Genomic DNA, 15,148 nt, shown 5'->3' with positions numbered 1-15,148 from the left:
AATCCATTCAAATTAAACGCATTATGTTTTAAATAGAAAAAAATATAAGCCTAATTCAGCAAATTTAAACGAATAGATTATTTGGTCATTAAAACGGATGCAGAGCTTAAATGCGATACTAAGACTATCTATTGATGAATGATCAGACTGTCTGTCTAAAGAAGTATTCTATGATATAATTAAACCTTGTATACCTGAAATGGAGGATAAACTCCTCAGTGCTGTAAACGGCAGTACAGCTGTTAATTATGGAGAAATGAGAAAAGCTTAGTCTCCGAGGGAATTTTAAGAGCGCTGAATGTAGAATTCTGGAGAGATTCTCAGTTCTCCCTCATGAGGAGCAAGGGAGAAGAAACATGGAGCGGGACCACAGCAGATGGCTAACACAAAACACTCTAATAATGACAAAACACACACATCTGGGAAGATGTAATATACTTTATCATGTTATTGTCATCATGGTACCAAAATAAAGTTCTGTCATCAGATGATACCTCAAAGAGTACCACGGTATTGCCATAACCCAAAAAAACAAATATCTTTAAGATTAAACACTACATTCATATAAGGAATATAATTCTGACTCTTCATGAACGTGCTTTTACAAAAGTTATATAGAGCGTTTCGTGCGTTCCATTTTTTGCACCGAGTGTCAGGTGTTACCTCAGTTTGGGGAGTCAGCTTCCCACTCCCTCCGGAGGGCCAACCTGGTTACCATGGTAACCGCAGCTGGCCTCTCGGGTAAGTGTGCTGGGCAGAGGGGTCATGTGACACACACAGAGTCAAAGTTACAGCGGAAGTGGCCTGTGAGCGAGCTAACTGGAATCATCGTCCACATCTTTCCTTTCATGCCAGTTTGAGCTCGCAGCCGTCACATGCAGTGATGCTCTCCTCCATCCCCGGGTCTTTGGTTCCGTCACATCCCCCACTCAGATCCCTCCACCACCCGGTACGGGGCCACGGAGGTTACCATGGCAGCAAGGGACATGGTGCACAGGCAAAGCTGTGTCTCACTAACTCTCTCGTTTAATGATAACTTGACAACAAATCCACCTGCAAATTGCCACATTGGCAGCCGTATGCAGCGCATTGGAATGGAACCTAATGCAAGTGTCAAGTGTCATTTTAGAAGCTTTCGCTTTTTTTGACGTGCCGTCTTAAAAACGCAGCAGGAGATGTTTCACAAACAGACATTAATGGCTTCAAAAACAGCAATCGAGCACATATAAAGTACACAGAAAAATGAAACATAGTGCATATATAATGCTGGAAACCCCTTACTTTAGGAGATAGGACACGTGTGCCAGGCTTCGCCAACATGTGTGCGTTTATAAGAGATTCGTGCCGCTGTAGCATGATGCTGCCCGGTCCTCCCTGCCCCCCCTTTCCCAGAGTTGCAGGGCACATCAGAGGCCTGGGACGATAGCGTGTGTGACAGCAGCAGCCCAACCACACGCGCCAATGTGGGACACGGGAGGGAGGGGGTCAGCACAGCACCTTCAGGCGTAGCAGACAGGACACTCACGCGTGCACGCACACACGCGAGTGTGCCCGTACGTACACACACAGGGTGCACCTCAAGGCAGAACGGACAGGATAGAGAAAGATCCCCTTCCCCCAGGTGCCTGCACAGGGTCAAAGTCACCAAACCCTTTGAGGGTGAAACCGGGGCTGTCCGGAAATGTGCCTGCCCACACACACACACATAGTCAGGCATTAGCATTTTCTTTGCCACTGCAACATGGCATCTTGTGTTGGTGTTCTGGAGAGATTATGGAGCTCAACTTCAAATTCATGAAGTAAAACTGCAAATATAGAGATTTTATATAATTTTGAGCATAATTTTAATGAATTAAACCTAAACCTTTCTGATAGCTCAGATTTCAATTTTGGTTGTTTAAATACCCACGTTTGAGGTCTCTTAAAGTTTTTGAAGGACTTTTAAAGCATGCTGATATTGAAAACTGCACGTAGGTGCAGCTTTCAATATCATCACATCCGTAACTGTCCATATACCCGCATAAATGAACACATGAAAATTAAAATATAGTACCTATTTTATGTTCTATAAAGAGTTATAGTCTCCATTCATTGGGTGTTATTGCCTCTGGTTTGTGTATTTTAATTCACAGAAATCCTACAAAATATGTTGTCTCTCAAAAACATCAACAACATACGTATATTTCTCTTGCTTTCAATTGAAAACCCATCCATACAGTAGACTTATATTTTCCTGTTGTCCGGGCTCTGTGACTAGAGGTTTATTTGAGGGATAAAGTACAGGCAGCAGGTTAAATCACAGAATAAAGCCCCGAGAGTGTGATCAGGGACCAACGTGACATTATCCCGCTTATTACACGGCTACTTGTGAATTTGCGGTAAGAAACGATGTTCAAATGTCACGCACAGGCAATTTAGTTTATTCATTTGAAAATATAAGGTCCTCTATGTTATTAAAAGACATATTTATTTTAAAAAAAATAATAACTGTCAAAATGATTTGTTGCTTTTTACCGTGTGTTTTGAGAGGTTGTTATCTGGGAATAACAAACTTGCAAATATCGCGACTGGCCAATCAGTATCAAGCATTCCAACAAGCTGTGTACTAATAAAAAATAAACAGATTGTTCAATATATTGATAATAAATGCAACTCTCTGAGAGTTTATATTTCAAGTTTTGCCTGTAAATGTCACATCGGATATGCTGAAATTGCAGAATATCTAAATTCAATGTTTACATAACATCCTGTCTGCTTGAGAGTCCTCCATCTGGCAGATTTTTGCATTTGAAACAATTAAAAGCAGCACTTTAAATCTTTTAGGACATTTTAACTGAAAAGTATGTGTCGCAGCCATCAAACTAAAAGAACACCTCTACAGTAAAAGGGTGTCGGACACCGTGACAGCTGCCTTCGGTTTTATCCACAGCCCAACACGAACAATAAAAAAGAGGAAAGAAATGACCAGAATCATTCCTTTATTCAATTTCCACCCCAGAACGCCGGCTACTGCTGCTTTTCAAAGCCTCACACTTTCTCTCCATCCCTCCCTCTGCACCTCTAACCCAGCACATCACTCTCTCCCTCTTCTATGCACTTCCAGGCACTCGCTCCCGCAGTAGCACCAGATAATTACAGCTTTCCCTCTTCCCCTTTTAATCTCTCTCTCAACACTCGCTCCTTTTGCAACTCTGTTTCTCCTGCTTCCACTGCCTGGTCCCGGACCAAACAGCCCTGTTGCTAGGAGACAAGCTGGGTCGGAGCGGGAGCGACAACGATGGCAGCGGCTCCCCCACTTCTCCACCTCTCTTGAAATGAGGGAAAGAGTGCGGCGGAGGGCAGAAGTCCTTCAGGCGTGTGTGCTCAGACGATAGGAAAAGACAGACCTCCGCTCCCCATCTCATCCTGACAAACGTTACACAAACTTCAAAACAAACAATATCGATAGGAATGTGTCTTTATGGTCAACTAGTCTAATAGACAACATTTGTTATACTGTCAATTTCTGTGCATATTTGTATTTTATTTTATTTGTTCAGACAACCTTGTTGAAAAAAACAGCATATTTCTGGTTAGGTAGCATGGTAGCTGGTTTGTGCTGGTTCAAGCTGGTCATGAGCTAGTCCTGAGCTGATCCTAAACTGGTCCTGAGCTGGATCACCGGCTAGTTGGTAAAAACGTATTAGTTTGCTAAAATCACAAATATTTACTAAATAAAAACACCCGCCTCACATGTCCAGATCAACACGTCAACTTCAAAAGTGTCTGTGAGGAGGGCAGAAAGCCTGCTGATTCCGACACAAACATTTACAGTACTGAAATAAACCCCTACCGAGTAGCACATGGGGGGCCCTGATAACCTGTCTGTTTTAATTCTCTACAAAGGGTTTGTACCCTCCCCGGGACAAGTGCTGCCTTTTGGCACACATCCAGTGCCCAGACAAACCCAGAGAAAACAAGCAACGCAGGGACTGCATTCTGACAGTATAACAGAGAGATGAACAGGATCGAGTGGGAGTGGAAAGAGGTTGACTGGGTTAGTGCTAATTGTGACAGGCGGTCACAGTTTATGGGCTAATCTTGGCAAATGGCTGCGTAGATAAACAAACTGATGGCTAAAGCATGGAGCCTGTGTGTGTTCGTACTGACTTGTGCAGGCTAACAAGTAGCCTGAGGGAGCGAACACACACGTGCACACTTGCTCTGTTCCAAAACCTAATGAGCTGCCTGAGGAGCAAGCATTTCTAGGCATCATAGCCAAGCTCTTGACGCAAGGGTTGTTCTGAAAGGTGGGCAACTTAATTATACATGCTGCAAAACTAAATTTTAGCCAGTTTCTCAAGCAGCATTGCAGTGTCCTTAGTGGAGAGAGCTAGCACAAAAAACGGAAAAAAAACAAGATGGTAAAAAAGTGAGAGATGTTAAATATGTATGCAGTATTTAAGGTCCAGTGTGTTAATTTTTGGACCATATATTGATAGAAATGCAACATTATATACAGAACTATGCCCTCAGAGATGTATTAAGACCTTACATAATGAAGCGTTATGTTTTATTATCTTAGAATGAGCTATTTCTATCTAAATACACCGGGGTCCACTTACATGGAAATCACCATGTTTTTTCTAAAGTGACCCTAAACGGACAAACTGCTCTACAGAGGGTGTTTCCCAAATACATTTTCTCCATCGGCAAAGAATGTTGACATCATAGTTCGTGTCAGCCACCATAGTGCTTCGAACGGGAGAGGTGGAGTGAGGTATTGGTTGCAACTCGCAACCTCACCACTAGAGGCCGCTAAATTTCATACACTGGAACTTGAAACTTGGAACTGGAAATGTTTAGCCTTATAGACTTTTGCCCAATATTTGTAAAATCTAAGAGTATTATGGCATTACAACAACATCACCAAACTGGAATTGTGTGTTGTGCCTTACTATGCACTCTAGAAAATAAAGCTTCTGAAGGGCTCTTTCAACACAATTTTGCAGGAACTCGTAACTATTTTATGAAGAGTCTAATTCATATGAATTTATATTAATTTGTATGTTTTAGCGTGGTTTGCGACCAGCGACATTTTAGAAATATTGGCCCATATTGATAGGATAGCATCTTGCAGTTGATGGTGATTTGTGGGATGCACGAAGCTCCCGTTCCACCACATCCCAAAGATGCTCTAGTGGGTTGAGATTTGGTGACTGTGGGGGCCATTTTAGTACAGTGAACTCATTGTCATGTTCAAGAAACCAATTTGAAATGATCGAGCTTTGTGACATGGTGCATTACCCTGCTGGAAGAACCCATCAGAGGATGGGTACATGGTGGTCATAAAGGGATGGACATGGTCAGAAACAATGCTCAGGTAGGCCGTGGCATTTAAACGATGCACAATTGGCACTAAGGGGCCTAAAGTGTGCCAAGAAAACATCCCCCACACCATTACACCACCACCATAATTGCATTAATGTGATATTGAACAGGTGTTTCTAAGAATCCTTTAGGTGAGTGTATATTGATATATTGTATATTGAGTGTAATTAAATTAGATGAATTCATCCTCAGAAATTTAATAAAATTCTAAAATGTTATAATGACCCTTCCTAATAAACTTTCGTATGATGACAATCATTTCATTTGTATCAATTTCTACATATCGTTTTAGAAAGCACATCACAAACTTAATACATAAAAGAAACAAAACTAAGATTTCCATCAAGTCTCCAGAGGTTTAAAGGAGCAACCTCAGAGGTTTTAGAACAAAGCTCCTGCCTCTTGATCTGCCCTCTCTCGATCCCTTAAGGCTGTTCACCCACCCTGAACTTTTCAGTACCTTTCCTTCATTCGTCTTTGTCTGCTTTCTCCTCTTCATTTCTACCTCTCCTTCGCTTTTTTTTCCAGATAAAGCATGCGATTAGTTTGCTTGACAGAGTGCCGGATATTCTATTGGTGAGGTAATCTGAGTTCCCAAGCCTGATATGTTTTGGCCATATTACCTCTCGAGGGCCGAGCCGTGTATGTGTGTGTGCTGGAAAAAGCACAGCTAATCAGTCCGGTTTGATTTGAAGAGTGGAAATAGGATTGGACACACAGTTGGGGTTACGTCGCACTATCAGGATTTATAGGAACCCTACACACCCCCTCCTGAATGAACAGATATGCAGAGTGTAAGGTAATAGGGTGCAAATGACAGCGAAAAAGATAACGCACACTTTAACTCGGAGCTCAAAGCCAATTAAAACATTGTTAATTTATCCTGCTGTACAGCATAGAGACTTTTCACCATGGCAACCGCGGGAATGCAGGGAAACCAGAACGCGCCGGCCACTCATTCACCTCACAGCCTATCCTACAGCCGCTGTACTGTGTGTGTGTGATGCTGTCAGTGGAAATGAAGATGAGTGACTGTGTGTGTTAGCATCCGAACTAGGGATGCAGCTGTGTAGAAGAGATATCAGGATGTTTTAGAATAACTGCATTAGCCGGTGATACTGTTTGCTTGGACAATTAAAAGAAGCGTTAACATCGGAGCAGCTCCGACATGTGATGCCAATGCGCATACAGCGACCCAAATTCGAATCCCGGTTTGTGGTCATTTGGCAATGCCGTTCTAATCTCTCCACTCAATACTTTCCTGTCCTTTCTTAATATATTGTTCCGTCCAATAAAAGGCAAAAGTGCCCCAAAAGATATATTGTTAAAAGAGAATATTGTTACTTTTTACTTTTGTTCAACTATAGCCATGTCAGTGGGTAAAATATTTATACACAATATATAGACGGTTTCATCGGACGCGCATGCCTGGCCTTAAGCTTACTTCCGGTCTTGTGCTTGTTAATCGGTCTGGGCTGTGTTTCTCGATAACGATGGATCTTAGCGCTTAAGAGCGTTTTCTACGAGCCACTTTGCGAACATTCGTCATCGTTACTTGTGCGTTTCCCAAAAACAAACTTAACACGACTGCACGTAGCAGTGCTTTAAGTGCTAGTTACGAGTCGCTTTCCGTTTGTGCTGCAAAAATGTCTCCTTATACAATGGCTCATTTTTGTAGCACGTGTTTGTTTTCGAAATGTTTTAGCTAATCGTTTTCCCAATGCATTTGGTAGGTGAATATTATTTAATGTTGTTCAACATATTTTTTGTGCAACATGTTTTACTTTTTCTATGTGTAGACTTTTCAAGCATGTTTTGGGGAAAATATTAAGTTAAAATAAAAGTAAAAAAATGCTTTCGATGTTTGTTGAGCCACATTTTACTACACTTTGGTTTGTGTGGAGGTGGCAATTTCAGATTAAGTGTTTATTAGGGCGGACCTCTGAATTATCTAGCTTACTACTAGGTCCAAACAAATTGCTTATTGTACACATAAATGCTTTCCCAGCACTTTATTAATTATAAGCACAAATTTTGGTCATTATGAATATGAACCTAATCAACCCAATTTCTCATCAAATCAGACAGTCAGTTTCTTTAAGTATTGCCTTCTGCAGTTGGTGGAACATATGATATGCAGTGTGTGATATATAAGGTTTGTAAAGCCTGAAAACCTTGAATCACATAGTTCCTCTAAATAATTAGAGGATATAAGTTCACAATAGTCTCAAAGAGGAAGTCATGGCTGCACTACAGCAGCAGGAGAACTGACAACCACCAAGTAAGCATTTTGACCATTTCTCTTTTAAACATAACTTTTCTACTCTGCATAAAATGTGGCGTAACTTTAATACACCAATCCAACAACAAATATGCATCCTTTGTTAGAACCAATAACGGCCATACTATATATTTTTTAATTCGTTACAATATTAATGTATGTTCAGTTATTATTGTACTGTATTTTTTTTTATTTAGTTTAGTAATTAAAACAATTTAAACAAACAAATAAACTAAATTAATAAAAACATGATTAGTCAAACGGGAGTGTTTAAGTTTAGGCGCAATTGATGGATTATATATACACTGTGAGTGTTAATTTGTCATTTTTTAACACTGGCGATTTTGCTGTGAGGATATATATATCCTAGAAGACTTTAAAGACATCTCATCTGTGACTTTCTTCCTTACAGGGTTCCAGTGTTCTTCATAAGGTCTGGGCTTACATCTGAGAATTCACTAACTGGAGAACCGCCTCTGCTTACGCCATCACTGCATGCTTACTTCAGTCATTTCAAAACGCTCTGCGCCTCAGCAGACAAGGTTTCTGTACTGTCTCGTAACATTAATCTCTTCTAGTTAACAGAAAAATTTGACTTATTTCATTTCTCTGTTCACGGGTGATAAATGAAACTAATCATTTTGGCCTGTCATTAACTGCCTCCAGCTGTGTGTGTGTGTTTTGTTAGACTTCCAGGGCAGTGGAACGACAGTTCCTCTTTTCTCCAATTCATAAATAATCTCTCGCTTAGTCCTGCATCTGTCTTCTCTGTTGAATCTATAAAACGCAGATACCGCCTGGTCTCCTGGGGAGGACAAATTATAGACCGTTTACTTAACCAAAAGCTTGTTTTTATGAAAGCGCCTTACATCTGAACCTCATGAATATCCAATGAATATTCAGGATGAGTCAATCTATTTGAAGATATCAAAAGTTGCTTCACACCAATTTTGTAAAAATCAATGAGTTCCACTATGCAGAGTGTGACATTAGGCTCAGATCTTATCTGTGTATCTCACTTTCTTTCTGAGCACATACTCTGTCCTAAAACAAACAGAGATGCACAAGTTGATTGGGTTTTAAGGGCATTGTATTACATCCTCCCAATGATACATTTTGTTAAATAGTAAGAATCTCATTTTACACAAGCACACATGGAATATTTACAATTAGTTTTTATTATTTTATTAAATTATTGAAAAACATAAACTTATTGAAAAACATAAACGAGTTGAAATTTGGAAATAATGCCTTAGCAAGTAAGCTGAGCGACTAAAATTATTAAATGAGAATTGATGAAAACAAAACAAACACTGATAAAAAATAAAATGAACGTAGCCATTATAAACAATTAGTAATGAAAACCTACAAATAATAAAAACTAATAAATACCAAATAAAGAATAAAGTGTATTATAATAAATAAATAAAATATTTATCATAATAAACTAATAAATAACAAAATTGCCAAATAATAGAAATAAAATTAAACAAAAATTAATATTAAAACAAAACTTTATCAAAATTATAATAACTCTGAAAACGCAAGGTAAACTTTGATTATAAACATTATAAATAAACATGAGAAATGTTCCCATATATCGAGAATTTTTTTTTAGGTTTGATAACGATCACTTTTGCCAGCCAGGAACACTCTTCCAACCATATAGCAAAGTGCTAAAGAACACTCAAACCTTTTTGCAACCACCACGACATCCAATAATTTGGCAGCACAGACAAGCACCACTCAAACACTTTCCTCAGAAAACGTAAAAATCCAATTTCCTCTACTTTTCACCATAGTCACCCATAGCGACTAAAAATGAAGCACCATAGAGAAGAGAACACAGTGTGTGCGTACAGTACTAGAGAAAACACTGACCACTAACTGGCCTACAAACATCCGTATGCACCCTTCTCCAGATGACCATCTCTGTCCCAAAGCATTCCTCGTTTTATCATCTTCTGTGCCCGCCGCGCATGTACTTCTGTTAGTCTGAACACTCACGACCACTATTACAGCAGGAGTAACATACAGCTGCTCAACTAGCAGAGGGGGGTCAGGAGGACCACTGCCACTGGGTTTATGTGAGAGATGTAATCCGAGGGAAAGTGTAGAGGACAGCGAAACAGAGATGGTTTCTCTGGTTTTCTTGTTTCTGGGGAATAAACAGAGAGACCCTGTCGACTAACTACATTTTTAGATGTTCTTCCGATCTGGTCTTTACTTATTCTGAATGATTAACCAATTAGTGTCCACATTCAACAAACAGACACTAATCTTACCAGCTGCTTACCTACACCTGTGTTGTGTGTGTGTAAGAGATATTCGAGCCCTGGGAAACAGTGACTTGTGGGGAAGGGGGTGTTGGGAATAAGTAGTTCACCTTCATTGTCCAAAACATTAGGAAGGTATCTTGGTTTATCTTAGAAAGTTCACCCAAAAATAAAAATTCTGTCATCATTTACTCAACTTCAGGTCATTCCAAACCTGTTACTTTTAATCTTCTGCAGAACACAAAAAGAAGATATTTTGAAGAATGTTGATAACCAAACAACACAGGTCCCCATTGACTTCCATTATATGGACACAAAACCACAGAGACATTTCTCAAAATATCTACTGTTCCACAGAAGAAAAAGTAATAAGGGGAATTATCTTTATTTTGGGGTAAATTATCCCTTTTCGCAAAAGAAACTCAAACTCATATGGGTAACTAAATGACGCATTATGACGCAGAACATGAAACCATGTCACGGCTGAGTGACTGTCCAGACACGCGGAAAACACCCTCAACTGAAACTGCAAGAGTGCGCCACTCGATGATGTCAACAGTGTTGACAACCCACACAAGCACACTCATGATCTCTTGCCTACACCTGCACACTGTTGACCACAAACACTTCCCTCTATTGTGTGCTGCAGAGAGGGTGATACAAATTCATTCACTTCTGCATCTGAGGCTCCTTTAGGGCTCTGAGATGAATGGACTGATAAACAGGCCCCTAGGTGGCCAACTGAGAACAGACAGAGTTGGTGGTCAATGAAAGTAAATGTCTGTATAATGAATAGGCAGAATAAAACAATCTCAATAACGCTGTCGATTCAAACTGTATTGCCATGTCGTTTCATTTGTGTTTCCAATTGTGCTAAACATTGCTTTACCTCACCAAACCAAATAGCAGAGAGCGCAGTTTCTAGTGTTGGTGATGTCACAAAAATGCATTCTTCATTCTATGGTTTGATATTCTTACTTTGCATATTGGTTATCTAAAACGTAAACTATTAAAGTGTTGGTTGGTCAATGTCACATTTGACCTTTTCACACACATGCTTTGTAAGTTGTAGTGATCAGTTTCTTTCCCAAAAAATATGTAAAATACTGATTATTGCCATTAGGATAACACTACAGTAGGGGTGTCACAACTTATCAATATTGACACTAAGCGTGATAATATTACTTAAAGTTTTCAAGGTTTCTAAGCAACAACACATACAAACGTTACTGCGCATGCGCTCATTCGTGGACTGCCCTTAACTTCCGGTACACATTTGCAACTTCCGGTGGTTTCATTCGAGTGCCCTTTATATTATTTTTGATAACAAGCAAAAGAAACCGAGAAGAACCGTTACTTGGCTAAATGCTTCAATTCCTTCTTTTTAGACTGCGATACCACGCTCAACAACTAGTTGTCCCATACGATTTCTTTAAATGTGATGACACTACAGGACCCATTCAACAAATTTTTATTTAATAAAATAAACATACAACAAAATTCAACAAATCTTTTATTTAATAGAATTATTATACAATAAAAGAATAATATAAATTAATATTAACATAAATTAAATATAAAAAGTTATTATTAGACACTTGCAAAACACAGACCCGAAGTTAACTGCAGTCCAGGCATGCAAATCCGATGAAACCGTCTATACCAACGGCTGGTTGAATACTTGATTCTGATTGGCTGGAAGGAGCGCATTTAAACTATTTAATGCACATCTAGTTCCAGTCAGTTTGATCAATGTTCTAAATTTATGCGCCGCCTCACACGCACAGATAGGACATTTCACTGCCAGTGCTCACTGAACATTTTTGAGTAAACTTAAGTACTGTGAGGAGAAAACCATAAGTACTTTAAAATACACGCACCCCCTAACACCCCACAGCCTCCTATCACTAAACAACAAGTTGGTTTGTTTTATCCTCTCTCCGAATTCTGACTTTCTTGCCGCTCATGCCACAAAACCCAAATTTCCTAAGTTTAAGACACAACATGCAAAGATAGAACCAGTCTTTTCTGCAACAGTTGCTCAGAGGGAGAGAGAGATAGAGAGTGAGAGGAAAGAGAGGAACGTTGGAAACTATTAATAGTGTCCACAGACGCTGGTGTCAACTGCATGTGATGCCTGTGACTGTTTCCTCAGCCCTTCTCTCACTCCCAATATCATTTCTATCAGTCTCTCTCTCCCGAATCTCCTTCGCTTTCTCCCGCTCCATCTGATAGTTGTGCCACATATAAAAAATAAATTGTATTATTATTATCTTTCATCTCTCCTCGTTTTCCCTAAACGATCCGATCCCTTTATTCTCACGTTACTGTCGTACGCTCTCTGTGCGTTATGAAGTACAGATAAAGGTCACTTAAGGTCAAATGAATCAGATGAGGATGTTCTACACATTTGTGGATGATGGCGGCTGTATTCACAATATTTCGAGCCGTGAGATTTGATGAGTAACACACCAGGCGTCTGAGAGAATACAGAATGTCAGTCATTTTTAAAGAGTACAGCGATTATCTTATTATTGCGTCGCTGATCAATTAACTCTTGACATCAAACTACTACTGCACACGCACAAATGAGAAGTAAATAATAGACCACATTACTGATAGATAGTGCAGACCTCAAACATTGCCTAAATTAAATTAGGTCTGATGTCAAAATTGCAAATACAACAAAACAAAAAAATTCAAGAGTGCCACACAAATGACTTTTACATTTACATTGACTACAGAATTCAGGTGAGGAAAACCTCTGAGCCATTAGGTTTGACCCGAAGCGTTAAAACCCAAATTAAGAACAAACACATACTCAGAGAGTGAGTGAGAGTGAGAGAGAGATAGAGATAGAGAGAGATATAGAGATAGATAGATAGAGATAGAGAGAGAGAGAGAGAGAGAGAGAGAGAGAGAGAAAATAATATTTGAAAAGTACAAATCTGGGGCAGCCTCTTCATTATCAGGGTGTACGGAGAATAGAGGCCAAATCCACCTCGACTTCTGATTCCTTTATCAGTATGATGGTTATGAATCTTTATCTAGGATTCACTTGTGCTGGTGAGAGCTGACCCGCTCACCCCGTCTATCTCTCTCTCCATCCATTGCTTTTATATTCTCATACATACGTTTCTGCCCTGCTTCTCACCAATAATACCACAAACCACCATATTGTCTTACTAAGCTACACAGGTGAACCGAATCAGCGGGTGTGTTTGGGTTAAGTCAATTATTAGAATAAAGTCAACAGCTTGGAAACCTGAACTCTTCAGCTAAGAAAAGGAATGGCATGAGGTTATAAGTCATAATATAGAATACAATTAAAATGCAAAGTAACAATTATCGAGTCAATTTTAATATGGTGAAATGGGCAAAGCCTTGCATCGTTTGCTCCTAAGGCCTGAGAGGTTGTATTTTGTCCCAGGATGTGTGGTACGCATCAGATGACTGTTATCATACTGTGTCTGATGTTTTGTCTACCCAAGGTTGTGGTTTGGGTACTACGTTTACACTTTTTCCAATGTCTAAATGTATTAACTAAACTCCTCACAATACAAAACTCATAAAAGTATGTATTCCACAGATGACGGAGGCTTAAACAAATGCAAACATGGAAGAGAAAAAGCGCATGCAATAACATTAGTTTAAAACTGGATGAAAACGATACTTTTAACCAGGCTGACGGTATATCTAACCATAAGTAACAGAGACATCTTGGTTTTCCAAACGCCGTGCCCCACATGCGGGACACACGAACAAGTGGTTACCGGAGACCTGTAAGTGAAGACCTCAACTAGCAAAACAATGCACATTGTGATTCACCTGCGCTATTTTGCGCGTGGGTTTCATATGATTTGCATAGGCAAATACTGCGCGCTGCTACGTGCGTCTTGGTGCGGGGAGCGCAGATTGAGGAAGAAAGCGCCCATACTAACCGTTGCTTTGATGGGCACGTACAGGACCGGTCTGTCAGCTGCCCCGTTCTCGGTCTGCTCGGCGTCAGTGCTTCCCACCTGGAAACCCTTGGATTTCACCCAGAACTTGAATTTGGCGTTGATGTGGCTGTTTTCGACATAGACGCCCTCCGGGTCGTCGTTCTGCAGAAGGGTCTGGAGAATTTTGTTGTATTTTCGCCGGGTGACCGTCTTTGTCTTGCCGGAGTCGCCGTAAGTGCGGAGGCACCACTCTTGAAAATCCCCAAACATTTCCGTTCCTTCGGACACCGCGGGGCTTCGGCTCCTTTTCGTCAAATCCGTTCGTTTTTTGGTCGACATAGCGTTGTCTCTACAAAAAACTCCCTCCGAGGCTTCGAAAATGCTATTTGTGAGCGAGATATATGAATACGGACCCTGATGTGCCACGACTGTAAATACAAATGTTATTCAAATGCCCAAAAAGCGTGCAGCACGCGAGTTAACGCCAGCGTATTTCCCTATTCTCGCACCTGTTAACTGAGCCCGAGCCGTTTTCTCTGTCCCAAAGGATGACAAATAAATGACAGTCCCGCGTCTCCCCTATTGAGGAACTGAAAGAGGGGGCAGTCCTAGAAGCGGCTTTTCACCCACCTGTATGCTGGAGCTGCAGGCTAATTGAGAGTAACTGTCCCTATACTGCAGCCTAAAAACGCACAGCTTGAATAAAACATAAATCGGGCTGCTTTAATAAATATAGGCAAGTAGTCCTTTCTTAGCGTTCGTTGAAGCACATGCACTGGTCGGGCAGATGCTACGGAGGCTCGGTGAGATGAACCGCACACCTCCCTTTGAGCTCCACCTGAAACCGCTTACCACCTGTTAGAATGAGCTCGATGCGCTGTCCCGAGCCCGACGCCTGTCCACGAGGAGAACTGAACTGTGCGCGTTCGCTGTAATTTGAGATAAGAAGTTACAATTGATTGACCCACGACGCTGGATAGATTTGAGCGGCGTCCCTTGCGCGGTGGGACCGGGTGCGCATCAGATCCAGGAAGTGCACCCTTTCAGATAACCCAAACGAACACAAAGCAGGGAACTGTCCCAAGTTGTTAACGAGCTGGTCAAACAAGCGTTTGCTTTTACGTTTATTTTTTCACATAGTAGCGTAGCGCATTTCTAAAGCCGTCTGGTTAAACAGAATATATTCCGTTTTTTTCATTAAAACGAATATGAAGGACGGACAAAAGTAAATTGTGCATCAAGTCCCTCATTAATATAGATTGTCAAAACGATAATTGTTT

The 15,148-nt window shown here is 40.5% G+C and overlaps 1 protein-coding gene across 1 annotated transcript in view; it reads right to left on the bottom strand.

Moving 5' to 3' along the window:
- The window catches only part of nol4lb (nucleolar protein 4-like b), an 89,148-nt gene extending 74,474 nt beyond the window's left edge, over nt 1–14,674 (bottom strand). Inside the window, exon 1 of the mRNA XM_056732213.1 lies at nt 13,869–14,674. Within this exon, the coding sequence (XP_056588191.1) occupies nt 13,869–14,207 (339 nt within the window). The 5' untranslated portion in view covers nt 14,208–14,674. The remainder of the gene's footprint in view (nt 1–13,868) is intronic.
- Between the last annotated feature and the right edge of the window lie 474 nt (nt 14,675–15,148).

The sequence above is a fragment of the Triplophysa dalaica genome, chromosome 20 (assembly GCF_015846415.1).
Source record: "Triplophysa dalaica isolate WHDGS20190420 chromosome 20, ASM1584641v1, whole genome shotgun sequence".
Taxonomy (NCBI): Eukaryota; Metazoa; Chordata; class Actinopteri; order Cypriniformes; family Nemacheilidae; genus Triplophysa; species Triplophysa dalaica.
The sequence above is the reverse complement of the archived record's forward strand: the minus strand, read 5'-3'. Positions and strand labels throughout refer to the sequence as shown.